The sequence below is a fragment of the Schistocerca americana genome, chromosome 2, assembly GCF_021461395.2.
Source record: "Schistocerca americana isolate TAMUIC-IGC-003095 chromosome 2, iqSchAmer2.1, whole genome shotgun sequence".
In the NCBI taxonomy this organism is placed as follows: Eukaryota; Metazoa; Arthropoda; class Insecta; order Orthoptera; family Acrididae; genus Schistocerca; species Schistocerca americana.
In genome coordinates, this window is record NC_060120.1 from 1,017,381,754 (window position 1) to 1,017,396,151 (window position 14,398).

The 14,398-nt window shown below is 38.9% G+C and overlaps 2 protein-coding genes across 2 annotated transcripts in view; one reads left to right on the forward strand and one right to left on the reverse strand.

Annotated features, from left to right (window-relative positions):
* Positions 1-8,050, forward strand: part of LOC124596375 (protein quick-to-court) — a 319,173-nt gene extending 311,123 nt beyond the window's left edge. The window contains exon 9 of the mRNA XM_047135488.1: positions 7,681-8,050. Coding sequence (XP_046991444.1) covers positions 7,681-7,893 — 213 coding nt within the window. The 3' untranslated portion in view covers positions 7,894-8,050. The remainder of the gene's footprint in view (positions 1-7,680) is intronic.
* Positions 8,051-8,256: 206 nt separating this feature from the next.
* The window catches only part of LOC124596374 (mitogen-activated protein kinase kinase kinase 7-like), a 147,157-nt gene continuing 141,015 nt past the window's right edge, over positions 8,257-14,398 (reverse strand). Inside the window, exon 12 of the mRNA XM_047135487.1 lies at positions 8,257-10,524. Within this exon, the coding sequence (XP_046991443.1) occupies positions 10,396-10,524 (129 nt within the window). The 3' untranslated portion in view covers positions 8,257-10,395. The remainder of the gene's footprint in view (positions 10,525-14,398) is intronic.

Sequence of the window (14,398 nt, forward strand, 5' to 3'; positions counted from 1 at the left end):
ACTACATGCCCTCTGCTGTACGGGAATATCCAGTCTTTCTGTGGACTCGTGAGTTAAGTCTGCATTTTAGGCATGACCTGGCTGATGAACAAGCAAAAGAAACAATGGGGATGGATACACTGCAATTAAACATTCCAGGTGCTGAGTGCTGACTTAAGAACATACATGTGATGCTGCATCCTGGAGTAATGGGAAGAACAGCAAAATACTGTAAAATCTAAAAAAAACACAAACAGTAAAAACCACCACCATTGTTTGGTAGACATTGCTACAAAACTCAAGAAGGGGAACACACGCCCCCCATCCCTGCGGTGTTGGGGTTAGAATAGAGCTGCAGTTATTCCTTTGTCATAAGAAACAACTAAAAGGAGTCATATACCTATTCAAGATTTTATGTTCATGACTACCCATTATTATAGCATCCATGAGCCATCAGTTTTAGCTCGAAATGAGCATTTCCTTCAATCTTTTTGCTATGTTTACACCTCCGTCTTCCTACATTTCTCACAATTGTGGACCATTTGGGGAAGGACATCGTGCAAAAGAATTTATTCACTGGACAGTACCATCTTATACACCTCCCATTATGAGTGGATTTTTATTCACACCCGAAATCCAGTGTGGTTCCAATCCATCGTGGGGGGCGGGGAAGTAGGGCAGTCATCATGCACTCTCGTGTTGTAGCCCCTGACAACACAGGGAACACACTGCTGTTGCCTCAGCTGTAATCTTCTCATGTATATTGAGGACTAGATGCCTGTTTTATCTGGGACACTGAAACAGCAGGCAATGGCTGCTTTACTTGGTAGCCTTTGTTGTGGCTGGGTGGCACCCCCGGAGAGAGCCGCAGATCGGAGTTAGTAACTTGAGGGTCTTTGAACACACCTTGGAATGAGTCAGGCAAGGAGTAATTGAGGTGGACAATTGTCCCAGTTCTTGGTATGCTCCAGAACTGATGAAGAATCTTTTGCACCAACAAAAACCTACTGTTTTTTGTGGAGAATATTGAGTATTGCTTTGGAGAATTTGCTGCAATAAAGAAGATGAAAAATGGACCTAAGTTGATCAAAACATTAAACGCTAACCAGTTACAGGCATGAGGCCTGTGACAAGCTTGAGGATACACCAGTTATCATCACTCCTCATAGTGAACTTAGAAGAATTCAAAGTGTCATCTTCTGCAGGGACGTAATGCTACAAATAGATGAAGAACTGCATGCTAACTTATTTGTTAGAGCAGCATGGAGTCCATGTTGTTTTTCATATCCAGAGAGATATTAAGGATAATAGGGTGGACACTAGAGCTTTCATCTTAGCCTTCAATGGAAATTTTTTAGCTGAGAAAGTTAATGTTATCATTCATAGATGTGACGTCAAGCCTGACTTCCTCTTCCTATATCTTTTCGGTCCCAGAGGTTCGATACACATCCTCCCTGATAATGAAGCTACTTGTGTGGCATGTGGCAGGACAACAAATCGGGGCAGTCCTTGTGAACAATGCCCTACATGTGTAAACTGCGCGTGACACCATCCCCCTCATTCACCGACATGTTCAGTACTCAAGAGGAAGAAGTAAATCCGCTATGGGATCATCAGGGATGAGGATTCCTGCCAATGAGGCCCGCTCGCAGGATGCCTGAGAAGTCAAGACAGGTAAATCTTCAGGACAAAAAGGATAAACCGAAAGTTAAACTGAAGTCAAGCCTGTGAATACCATCGCATAACTGCACATTCTGGTGGAGCACAATTAACCACCTAGCAGCTGAACTCATTGTCAATTAATGGCTACTTACACTGCAGTTGGCATGACACTTCAGAAGACATGGTTCTCAGAAACACAAAATGATACTTTCAAAAATTCTAATGTACAAATTGCGTTAATGATAAGAGGGCATCTGGAGGAGTCTGCATGTCTACTAGATCTGACACTTTCAGTGAGGAGGTGCCATTAACCAGTGCATTAGCAGCTCTGGCTGTTATGGTCAGCTAGGGTAATAGTATGTAATATCTTTCTGTCCCCAGCCAAACCTGTACCATATCACAAGCTGGTGGATATAGTGGAACAGCTTCCCCCACCCTTCCTCCTACTGGGACACTTCAGTGCCCACACTTCTCTGTGAGGCAGCCAAATCACATCCAGCAGTGTCCAAGTAATAGAGCAGTTAATTTCAGAATTGGAAGTCTGCTACCTGAATACTGGAGCTCCAAAACATATCAGTAAAGGTGGTGGTGGTTGTTGGGATGTTTAAGGGGGACTAAACAGCTAAGGTCATCAGTCCCCCTTTCAGTAAAGGCCACAGATCTTACTTAGCAATAGATATTACAGCCTGCAGTCAAAGCATCTCACCCGTAACTCCGTGGTACATCCATGGAAATCTCTGCAACAGAAACCATTTTCCTATCACTCTCTCTTTCTTGATCCATTGACCAACGAAACACCACCACATTAGTCACCTCGGAAAACCAACTATAGGGTTTCACCTCCAGAGCAACTTTTGAAACCAGTGAAGAGAAGGAAATTGAAGGAGTGGTACAACATGCTGTTGACAGGGTTTTACAAGCTATGGAAGCAACAATATCCTATTCTTCTGGCTCTTCCCGACGGACATTGGTCCCATGGTGGTCTGAAGAAATAACTGCAGCAATCAGAAAGCATTGCAGGGCACTTTATCAACAAGAGTGTCATCCCTCTATGGAACATTTAATAGCATTTAAGAGACTTCAAGTGAAGGCACTTTTTTCCTTAAATGAAGAAAAAAACAGGATTGTCAATAATAGCGTGTCATCTATGGGAGCCCACACCCCACCATCTCAAGTACGGACTAAATTCCACTGTCAACAGTAATTCCTGTCAACACCCTCAATGGCAACATCTGTACTTATCCCCCATCACCACTAAATGTTTTGCAGCACACTTCACCAAAGTGTCTGCGTGCAGTAACTACCATCCTAATTTCCTGATCCAGAAATGCGTGTCAGAGTGAAACTCCTTATTCTTCCATGCACAAAGCTTTGAATTGTACAGTGCTCCATTTAGAGTTTGCGAGTTCCACAGCACTTAACAATCCATAATCAAATGCTTAAACACTTCAGCAATGACGACATAAAACAGATCCTTTGGTTTTACTTTGGTATTTGGTAGAAAGGGGAGTTCCACTCCCATGGCAGGAGGGTACTGTCATTCTTATCCTGAAACTGGAAAAGAACCTCAACTTTTAACTAATTATCGACCAATCTGTCTAACGCAAGAGCTGTGCAAATTATTCAAAATAATGGTCAGCTGATGACTGTGTTGGTGCCTGGAAGCCAGAGGACATATATTACAGGTTCAGAGTGACTTTTAGGCATTCCAGTCCACCATAGACCATCTGATTCATTTGGAATGTTCAGTGCGAAATGCTTTCACGCATTGCCAACCTGATTGCTGTGCTCGTTAACCTACAGGACATATATAATACCACCTGGCACCATAGCATCCAGACCACACTATGTGTGGGATGTCTGGGTGTGTTTACCTATTTTTATTCAGAATTTCCTATCCCTCCGATCCCATTCCAGGTAGGTTTGACCCTTAGCAACCAATACTTAAAGGAAGCTGGGTCCTACAGGGATTGTTTCTGAGCATAACTCTCTTTGTCATCACAATCACAGAAGCTTAATACCCTCTGATTTCTCAGCAGCACCTCTCGGGGCACAGACTGCACAGTTCTGCGATTTCATCACAACTGAACTCCTAATGTGTTGTCCGGTTGGCAGCACAATCAGTACTGAGCTTGTTAGACCTGCTCCAGCACAGTGGAGAGCAGTTGGCAACTGTGGAGTGCAGTTGGCAACTGGAGCCTTCTGTAAGAGTGCTCTAGAGAGCCTCCTGCTGGAAATGGTGTCCCACTACTGGGGGTCAGATGCCAGCAGCTGTTAACAAACTAAGTGGTATGTGCCCAAAAATGGGTAGACTAGCTGAGTTAAGATTGGAAGCTCTATGCAAGAACCTCAAACTGCCTCCTCTTGTCTGTGTCCATGTAGCATTCCCTCTCGGCAGCCACACTCCCCACCCCCATGGTATGAATCTAGTCTTATGATATGGATGGACCTCCTTTGCAGCCTGAACAGAAATATTGATACCACCATTCTCAGAGGCATGTTCTGTTCAGTTCTCCACGACTACCCAAATTTGACATGCACCTACACAGGTGGATCGAGTCAATAATGGGCAGTTATTGCTTTTGCACACGCAAGGGGCCATGAGACTTTTCTCTGCCGAGTGCATGCAGTGTATAAATGAAACCTCACAAACTCCACAGCTCTGGAATTCATCTAGGCACGAGCCATGTGGGTATTCTGGGAAATGAACTCGCTGAAAATTGAGCTAAAGAAGCAACTAAATGAGACAAACTTGAACTCGGAGTACAGGATTGCAACTGCAATATTACATTTTGAAAACCTGGAATATGGAATGGCAAGCTACCATAACCCTCAATAAGCTGAGAGCAACCAAAGGAAACACCATGGCGTAGCATACTTTTCTTCAGACTTCTCAGAAGGATACCATCGTATTATGTTGACTGCATATCAGCCACAGCAGATTTAAACTTTCCCCACCCCCAGAGTTTTATGCCAAGACAACTCCCCTCAAAGCAGCTTTGGTAGTCATTTAACGATCACCCATATCTTTGCAGTGTGTGCCCTGTTGGCTGATCTGAGACGAGCAGTCATCCTGTCTACCTCACTATCTCTTAATACTTGTGGACATTGGATTAACAGCTACCAGTCCTATGTTCCCTGAAGGAAAGCAGAATTTACAACAAAAGTTACTACACCACCACATTCAGTGTTTGATTGTTGGGGGAGTACCACTGTCTGTAGTGTACGCTCAGAGTGACCACAGGCTACTTTCTCTCTCTGCACTGTCGTACATCTTTAAACTTTCATGTACATCTCTTATTTATCTAACTGCTTAAGCTGATTAGATGTTTATATACTCTGCATCTGCTCACCTCATTTTATTTTCTGACTCCATTTTAAGAGTACTGACTATGATGACCCCTTTAGACGTTCTTCAGTGACCAGCTAGTTTTAGCTGCCAGGGTTTTATCTCATTTTTAACTATCTGGCTAAAGTACTGTCAACCATGATGACATGGTCACAGAACCTGGAACAGACTGTTCTCTTTTTCTAGTTTCAGATTTTTAAAATTTTTTTTTATTTATTTACCCACAATCATCACTACCTCCCACAGATTCTAACAGACGGCTAAACAGTAATAAGCTGCATACTACACTTCCTGTGAATGAGTGTATATTATGACAAAATTTGAAGCCAGCTAAATTAGATATCGGCTGAGGGAATGGGGTGGGTAGGAAGCATCTTACTGCCATTTTAGCCTCAAGGCACTTACCAATCTATTCTTTGTTTCTAAATCTGGCTTAAACAATAAAATATTTTTCTGTTCATATTCTTGGCTGTAATATATCAAACCTTACCTCGTTATTTCGAAATCTCAACTTTTGTACACAGTTATCTTAGTTTTTACCTTAGTGATAATTAAAAGTTTAGTTAACCATTGATTTACCATTAATCATTACTATGGGAAGGGTTGTGCATGCACGGGTAGGTGTGTGTGTGTGTGTGTGTGTGTGTGTGTGTGTGTGTGTGTGTGTGGGGGGGGGGGGGGGGCGGCATGAGTGAATTATCTATGTAGATGTAGAAGATGAAGGTCTTGTATCTATGTAACATTACAGTGCTATGAGATAATGAAAATGCCTGAACCTAATTTGCTTCGATGATGATGATGATGGTGTACTGCTTGCCTGTAGTGCAGATTAATTTCATCAGCCGGTAGAAGAGCTCAACAGGGCAAATATGAAAGTAATACTGAATATCAGTTACCATAAGACTAAAATTATCTTCAATGATTGGCAGTGAATTCATAGAACTAGTTGTAATGGGTGTTAAGGGGAGCTGAAGACAGTCACTGGATGGGCAGCAAAAGAAATAAACAGAAGAGTAAACATGGTCTATAGTGCTTTTTGAAATGGGGAGAAAATTAATAAATGGATCAGAGAACAGAGGGGAGTGGAAGACATATTTATGACTAATGAAAATCAAATGGAAATCGGCAGGATGCATAGTCCAGGAAACATGTGGTACATGCACCATATTAGTTCTTTGTTGGATTCCACGAGATTAGAATACCTAACAGAAGGTGGGTGGACAGCACTACAAAACATAGAGGAGCAACATGGATGCATATAGCTGAAAACCATAGTGTTTGGGACAGGAAAAAATCATTTTATTTTATGGTCAGTTTCAGTGTTATTTTTGCCAATTTTGATGCTATTTTTTTGCCAACTATGCTGTTATTTTCTGACTGCTTACTTTTCATTTATTCTGTGCAGGTCAGTTCTTTATTTTTGTCTCACATCAAAATTTCTTAGTGTGGTGTTAAAATGAAAATACAGTTAAATTATATTTATACCACATTACATTTATTTACAGTATTGGAAAAAAAACCATTTACGTTAAACCTATCAAATCTTAATTGTTTGGGGGGGGGGGGGGGGGGGGGGGGGGGGGAATTCTGAAGTGTTACATGGGCAATCTATCAACACTTAACAATAAAGTGAAAACGGCCACTCTGTCTACATATTTAAACGTGGAAGACAAATTCCTTCAGCACAACAGCAGATCTTTGACTATGTTCTTATTTTCTGCTGGCATAGGAAGTTGCTTTTCCATTAAATTATGAGGGGATTTTTGTATCCTTTCAGAATAACTACATTGCTGAGACCTGCCAATCCGTGTCTACATAACTCTTTGCCATGCCAACATTAATTGAAATAATAATAATAATAATAATAATAATAATAATAATCCTAGGCTTAAAAAAGATTCTAAGCCCGTGAACACAAACTCAAAAATCTCTGCCTTCTAATTTACATGAGTGTGAGTAAAGCACCAAATTTTGCGATGTGGGTAAAACAAAATATTTGCTGTTATTTTTTATATTTTATTTTGAATGGAATTTTCATGTATGAAAAATCTGGAGGCAGCCTCATTCAGCAGTAGGTATCACATAAGTAATGGTGGATTTTTAGTTCCTGAGAGAGAATATGATGCTTTGTTTTTACCTTGTTTGTTCCTTTTTGTTTATGGGTTGATTCTTCCTTATTTTTATTTATAGCAATGTAGAGTAGGTCCTATGCCTTGAGCATTACTAGGTGCTGAAGACATACCCGCCAAAGTCACCTCGGAAAGACCGTGATTTATTTAAAATAAAGTTTCTCTGGCCACAAAACCCAAACATGTTGTTGCACACTTTATTTGCTGCACTATTATTACCATGTATTTTGTTTGTTGTCAGGAAGGTTTCTGTTATAACACAGTTGTGATATTGTAAAACAGTCCACGTTGAAATTTTGTAGCCTGATGATCAATCCACAGTATCTCCTGTTTTGATATGTGTAGCGCAATACCCCATGTGGTGCGACACACACACACACACACACACACACACACACACACACACACTCTCTCTCTCTCTCTCTCTCTGCTGCATAACAAAGTCCTTTTACTGTTCAACAGAGGAGATCCAGAGTGCATGAGAGACTAAGCTGCTCATCTGTTGTCTCTCCTAATCCAAAAGGAAAGTAAATAATTAAGTCATTTTTAATTTTTTTGCAGGCTTTGTATCGACGCCTTGTGGAGGCACATGCAAGTAAAGGTGAAATGGATCCAGCAATGACTCTTCAGTTTTTGAAGTCTGCTGTCTACTACTTCCTCACAGACAGGGAAAATCATCAAGGTCATCTTAATGCGATTAAAAGCATTTTAGGTTATACTGAGTCAGAAAAAAGTAATATTGAGAGAGCTTATAAAGCTTATTTGAGGAAATAAGACTTATTTAAACAAGTTGTGTACTGTAGTAATTATTTTGGAATGAATCTGTATATTTTGCTTCGGTTGTTCTCCAGAAAGAAGTGTATATATAGGAGTAACTTTTTAGATCTATATGTATCCTGTGCAAAATGCATCAAATGATATGTATAATATATCACAATAAAATGTTTTACTATAATTCATTGTATTAACAGTATGTGGACTATGAATAAGGACTTTAAAGACTATTCCCCACTGTAGAGGCATGCATACATTTTTCTTTCTTTTTTTTCGGGTGAATGTAAAACATTCAACACAGTTAGTCATTAAAAAAATGAATATACACTAGAGTATTGATAAGAACAGTAATTAAACATGTGGTCACAAAGAATATCAAAATGTATTTACATTATGGACATACAATTTACAGTTAGCTGAATATGACAAATTTACATCTCTTTACAAAAGGTCAGTCATACAGATAATACAGGAACTTTCACAAGACATCTAATGAACAGTATAACATGCTGCCCGCAGCATTAGAGTAATATTTGCATACCCTAAATGGTTTCTCGTAGACTGTCAAATTCAGTCAATATTTTGGCATATTGTTTCAGAAACAGGTGCATTCAATGAACAATGTAAATCACTTCACTTTACTAGACTAGCACTGTTATGGAATGAATACACGGTAGTCCATTTACTAAAACACATTAGTTTTACTTTAAACAGTGGTAATGCATGTCAACATAAAATGTTCTTTGACAAACATACTTTAATTCAGTTTTCAGTATTGTCTACCAGGACTTAGTGGCAAGTATGCCTGCTCTACAACTCGTGTGTTCTATAATTCACTTCATACACAGCAGGAGCCATATGGTCAAAACATATGCAACAACTATCTCTCATGCTTCACTCAGATGGAAAATTAAATATGAAATAAAGTTTGCTTAATCCACTACAAATAAACTTCCTTGTTTCAATTCTTCTACATGAACAAGAACATAACAAAAGTTCAATCTAAGTGCAGGCCAGCAAACATACAATTTTTACCTGACTGTAAATAAGTAACAAAGAAAGGGTTTGACTTTTACACTGAGAATATTTTGAGTTGTATTATACTGAAATAAATATTTAAACCAAATGCACATTTTGACAAAATCACAAAAATAAAACATAATTACAGAATAGTTTTGTTTACGTTTAGTATTTAGAATGTTGATACTGCATTGGCATGATCCTCCTATAACTACAGATCATACTAATTTGATCCACAGATTATTTCAATTTGAAGACCAACTGTCATGTATTGCTACATGCTTAGAAAGTAATCTAGTGGCTTTAAAATGGCAACCACTTGTTTAATTTTTGAAATCTTACAAGAAACTGACATAGTTACTTTGCATACACAATATGCAATGTCCCTGACTTGCAGGTTGCCACAAAATAATGGGATGGCTGCACATTTCAAAAACTCTCCCATCTCCAGTTTTCTTCAATTCTGCTTATGCATCAGTATGCATTCCAGTATAAAATTTTGTTTACAATAATCAAAACCCCATTCTGTCTCCACTGTTCATATTTGGTGACCTATAAAATGAATGGCCTAATGTAAATAAATTAGTGTAAAACTACTCACCAGTACTCTAAAAAAAGAGGCCATTGTTCATAAAAATTGGCTAACCTTCATTTGAGGAAATGTTATCAGACTAAAACCATTACTAGTTTGGTATACTTCTTGCCATTGTTTTCTCTAACAACTTAAATTTTTTTACACCTGTTCCAGCCACACCTCTGCATTTACAGGACAATACAAACAAAGGGCTCACAATTAAGCCTGTCACTTGAACAGTTAAATACAACAGAAAAGCATAATGCAATAGTTTTTTCATAAATATGGTTGTGTCCAGTCTATAATTAACATGAAGTCATCTTGTAAGCAAACACAAAAATACTATTCAACAGTCTTTCTTGTGTACACTTACTCAACATTAAATATTAGTGCAATCCACTAACTTTAATTGTAATTATTTCCTTAATAACTTCCTCATGAAAACTGGCATGTTGTCACAAGAATATTTTGTGAATGCTTCCTTTTGAGTCATATGACTTCACTTGAAGATATTCTACTTTTTTATAAATATGAAAACAAGAAACAGATCTATATAAGGATTTGAGCAATACAATTGTAAACTGACAGATAAATCAAGTCACAGATGTTGTTGCTGAAAATTACAGGCAAAGCAAATGAAAACACCTTGCAGACTGGAGAAAGAACACTCCACAGGGCAATCTGCGGTTTTCATTGAAAAACAAAATAAGATACAATAAAATACACACATCAGTCTGACAAAAATACTATAAATGCTTTTTTTACAGGTCAGCAATTAAAAGTTTTAGTAGTATTAACGGAACACAAATCATCGAGGACCAAACTTATTACTTTCACTTTTATATGCATTACAGTCACATTCACTCTTGGTATAAAAATACAGTACTTGGAGACACACTCAGCAGCAGCTAAGTTAAGTGAGAGTGGTCCTGGTGTGGCACAACGACCCATCCATCATTTCCAACACTCTCTCTTCGTTGACCCTTAATAAGTTCCAGTTGTCGTTTAAGATTCCTATGAAGTTTTTGTAGGTTTTCCTGTTTAAAAGAATAAATAAATCACATAGCATTATTAAATGAAAGTGTTAAATTGAAAAGGAAATACTACATCTGCCTGGAATTAAAGTTACTCACTAAATCACATGCAGTATGTGATATAAAATACAGGGCTATTACAAATGATTGAAGCGATTTCATAAATTCACTGTAGCTCCATTCATTGACATATGGTCACGACACACTACAGATACGTAGAAAAACTCATAAAGTTTTGTTCGGCTGAAGCCGAACTTCAGGTTTCTGCCGCCAGAGCGCTCGAGAGCGCAGTGAGACAAAATGGCGACAGGAGCCGAGAAAGCGTATGTCATGCTTGAAATGCACTCACATCAGTCAGTCATAACAGTGCAACGATACTTCACGACGAAGTTCAACAAAGATCCACCAACTGCTAACTCCATTCGGCGATGGTATCCACAGTTTAAAGCTTCTGGATGCCTCTGTAAGGGGAAATCAACGGGTCGGCCTGCAGTGAGCGAAGAAACGGTTGAATGCGTGCGGGCAAGTTTCACGCGTAGCCCGCGGAAGTCGACGAATAGAGCAAGCAGGGAGCTAAATGTACCACAGCCGACGGTTTGGAAAATCTTACGGAAAAGGCTAAAGCAGAAGCCTTACCGTTTACAACTGCTACAAGCCCTGACACCCGATGACAAAGTCAAGTGCTTTGAATTTTCGGCGCGGTTGCAACAGCTCATGGAAGAGGATGCGTTCAGTGCGAAACTTGTTTTCAGTGATGAAGCAACATTTTTTCTTAATGGTGAAGTGAACAGACACAATGTGCGAATCTGGGCGGTAGAGAATCCTCACGCATTCGTGCAGCAAATTCACAATTCACCAAAAGTTAACGTGTTTTGTGCAATCTCACGGTTTAAAGCTTACGGCCCCTTTTTCTTCTGCGAAAAAAACGTTACAGGACACGTGTATCTGGACATGCTGGAAAATTGGCTCATGCCACAACTGGAGACCGACAGCGCCGACTTCATCTTTCAACAGGATGGTGCTCCACCGCACTTCCATCATGATGTTCGGCATTTCTTAAACAGGAGATTGGAAAACCGATGGATCGGTCGTGGTGGAGATCATGATCAGCAATTCATGTCTCATGACCTCCACGCTCTCCCGACTTCACCCCATGCGATTTCTTTCTCTGGGGTTATGTGAAAGATTCAGTGTTTAAACCTCCTCTACCAAGAAACGTGCCAGAACTGCGAGCTTGCATCAACGATGCTTTCGAACTCATTGATGGGGACATGCTGCACCGAGTGTGGGAGGAACTTGATTATCGGCTTGATGTCTGCCGAATCACTAAAGGGGCACATATCGAACATTTGTGAATGCCTAAAAAAACGTTTTGAGTTTTTGTATGTGTGTGCAAAGCATTGTGAAAATATCTCAAATAATAAAGTTATTGTAGAGCTGTGAAATCGCTTCAATCATTTGTAATAACCCTGTATATGAAGGAGCTCACTGTCACAGAGTTGCAGTTATGAATAACCATCTCTCTCTCTCTCTCTCTCAAATTTATCAATACAACATATTTATTTCAATCATATTAAACTTGTGCATATATTTTAAAACACAAACATCCATTCATTCATTTTTTGATGAAGGCCAGATTTGCAAGAAAGATTGAGTTCAGTTGCATCAGCTGGACTAATGAGTGCAGTGCAGTAGACAGGAAATAACTATTTTACAAGGGCTGAAGTCAAATATGACAAAATGCAACTGTATTCTTCGAACTTTGGATTGGAACAAATTGCCAACCTAGTTACTCTACAGACCCAAAGCTATTTTAGATCCAGTTAACATCACACCATGCACATTGCTGAGATGGAGTAGTTCATATTGCTGAAACACGCAGACAGCTGTGGAAGGGTACCTGTGGAGAGACCAGACTAACCTGTGGTTCATGAAGAGCATAGCAGACTTTTCAGTGGCTGGAAGTGCAACAGTCTGGATGATTGATGTGGCCTTGTATGGGAAACTATAGGAACTGGTGACCGATGCTTTATCCCAGTATTCTTGGCAGCAGAAAAACATCTAAATCAGCTGCTACTGTCACCTGTCAGTGAATGTGTGCATTGTTTAAAGTGTTGTGTAGTATCTCCATCTACAATACGTAATCTGCAAGCCACCGTATGATGCCCTGCAGAGGGTACTCTCTCCATAATTAGTCATCTCCTTTCCTGTTCCACATACAAAAAGAGTGATCGAAAAATACTGTCTATATGCCTCCATATGAGCCCTAATTTCTCATATCTTATCTTCATGGTCCTTACGTGAAGTGTATGTTGGTGGGAGTAGAATTGTTCTGCAGTCAGCTTCAAGTGCTGGTTCTGTAAATTTTCTCTTTAATGCCTCACAAAAAGAACAGTGTCTTCCTTCCAAGAATTCTCCGTAATACCTGTGAGTTTTTCAAACCTAACGACAACCGATCTAGCACACCACCTCTAAATTGCTTGTCTTCCAAATCCAAGCTGGTGCAGATCCTGAGCACTTGTGCAGCACTTAAGAACAGCTTGCACTAGCATCCTATGTGCTGTCTCCTTTATAGATGAACTATACTCTCCCAAAATTCTCCCAATAAACTTAAGTTGACCACTCGCCTTCTCTACCACAATCCTCACATGCTTGTTCCATTTCATACTGTTCTGCAAAATTACACCCAGTTATTTAAATGGTGTTTCTGTGTCAATCAGCAAACAACTAATACTGTCCTCAAATCATTATGGCATTATTTCCCCTACTCATATGCATTAACTTAGATTTTTCTACACTAGTTGCCAATCAGACCAACTAGAAATTTTGTCTAAGTCATCTTGTATCATCTCATCAATGAGTCATCCTTTAGTGAAGTAAAATGCTGAATACACATTTTTCTAAGCTCTTGCTTCAGGAAGATGGTCTTCATCTCAATGTAATTGTATTTATTGTGCTTTTCAACTATAAGTACCACATTTTCTGCCTGTTGTACGCTACTTACACAAAAAACTTTTCTCTATTTCTTCGTCATGATGGTTAATGGTATGTTGTTGACTCTTGAAATATAAATGTTTTTGATTTTGCCTCTGTGCCTACAGATGTGGCAATCTACATTAAAACTCTTTGACTGGAGGTACTGAAGTGGATATTAAATATTCTTGTGCTACTGATATGACTAGGGTAATGAATTTGGTATCAACTGACCAATGACATACTAATTGTTGTACAGTTTTCAGATGCCTTGCTATGTTTAGGCAGCCAGTCAGTCACTATTTACCTTCCAGTTTCATGAACATTTATGTAATAAGTTAGCGTTAAATGTATTATTGAAATGAAAGTTTATAGTTATTTTGCTTAAGCTGACCAATGTTTGCATATAGAGGACACCTGAGGTATCGCAATTAGAAATGTATTTGAAGGACGTAAAAAAAAAAAAAAAAAAAAAAAAAAAAAAAAAAAAAAAAAAAAAAAAAAAAAAAAAAAAAAAAAAAAAAATTCCACACATCACTACAAGTTCAGAAGGTATTTGCAGTGGTGCTGAGATACATAAAAGGAAAATTATACTATATTTTGAATTGTCTGGGAGGTGAATGATGATGATACTATTTTTCTATGTAAACATGATTGTTCTCATAGGAGAAGTTAATGATAGGTATGAGCTATATGCTACAGAGATTTAATTGGACTGCATTAAGTACTTTTTTTGCACTATTTTCATTGACATCTCTACACAGGAATTTTGATATTTTTGTTTCAATTATATTTCCTCCATTTGACCGTACAAACTTTTTTATTTTATGTTACTATCATGACTTCTGTCTTAAGCCTTTATAGAGGCTGGCTTCTGTAATCATCAATTATGCAACATACACTT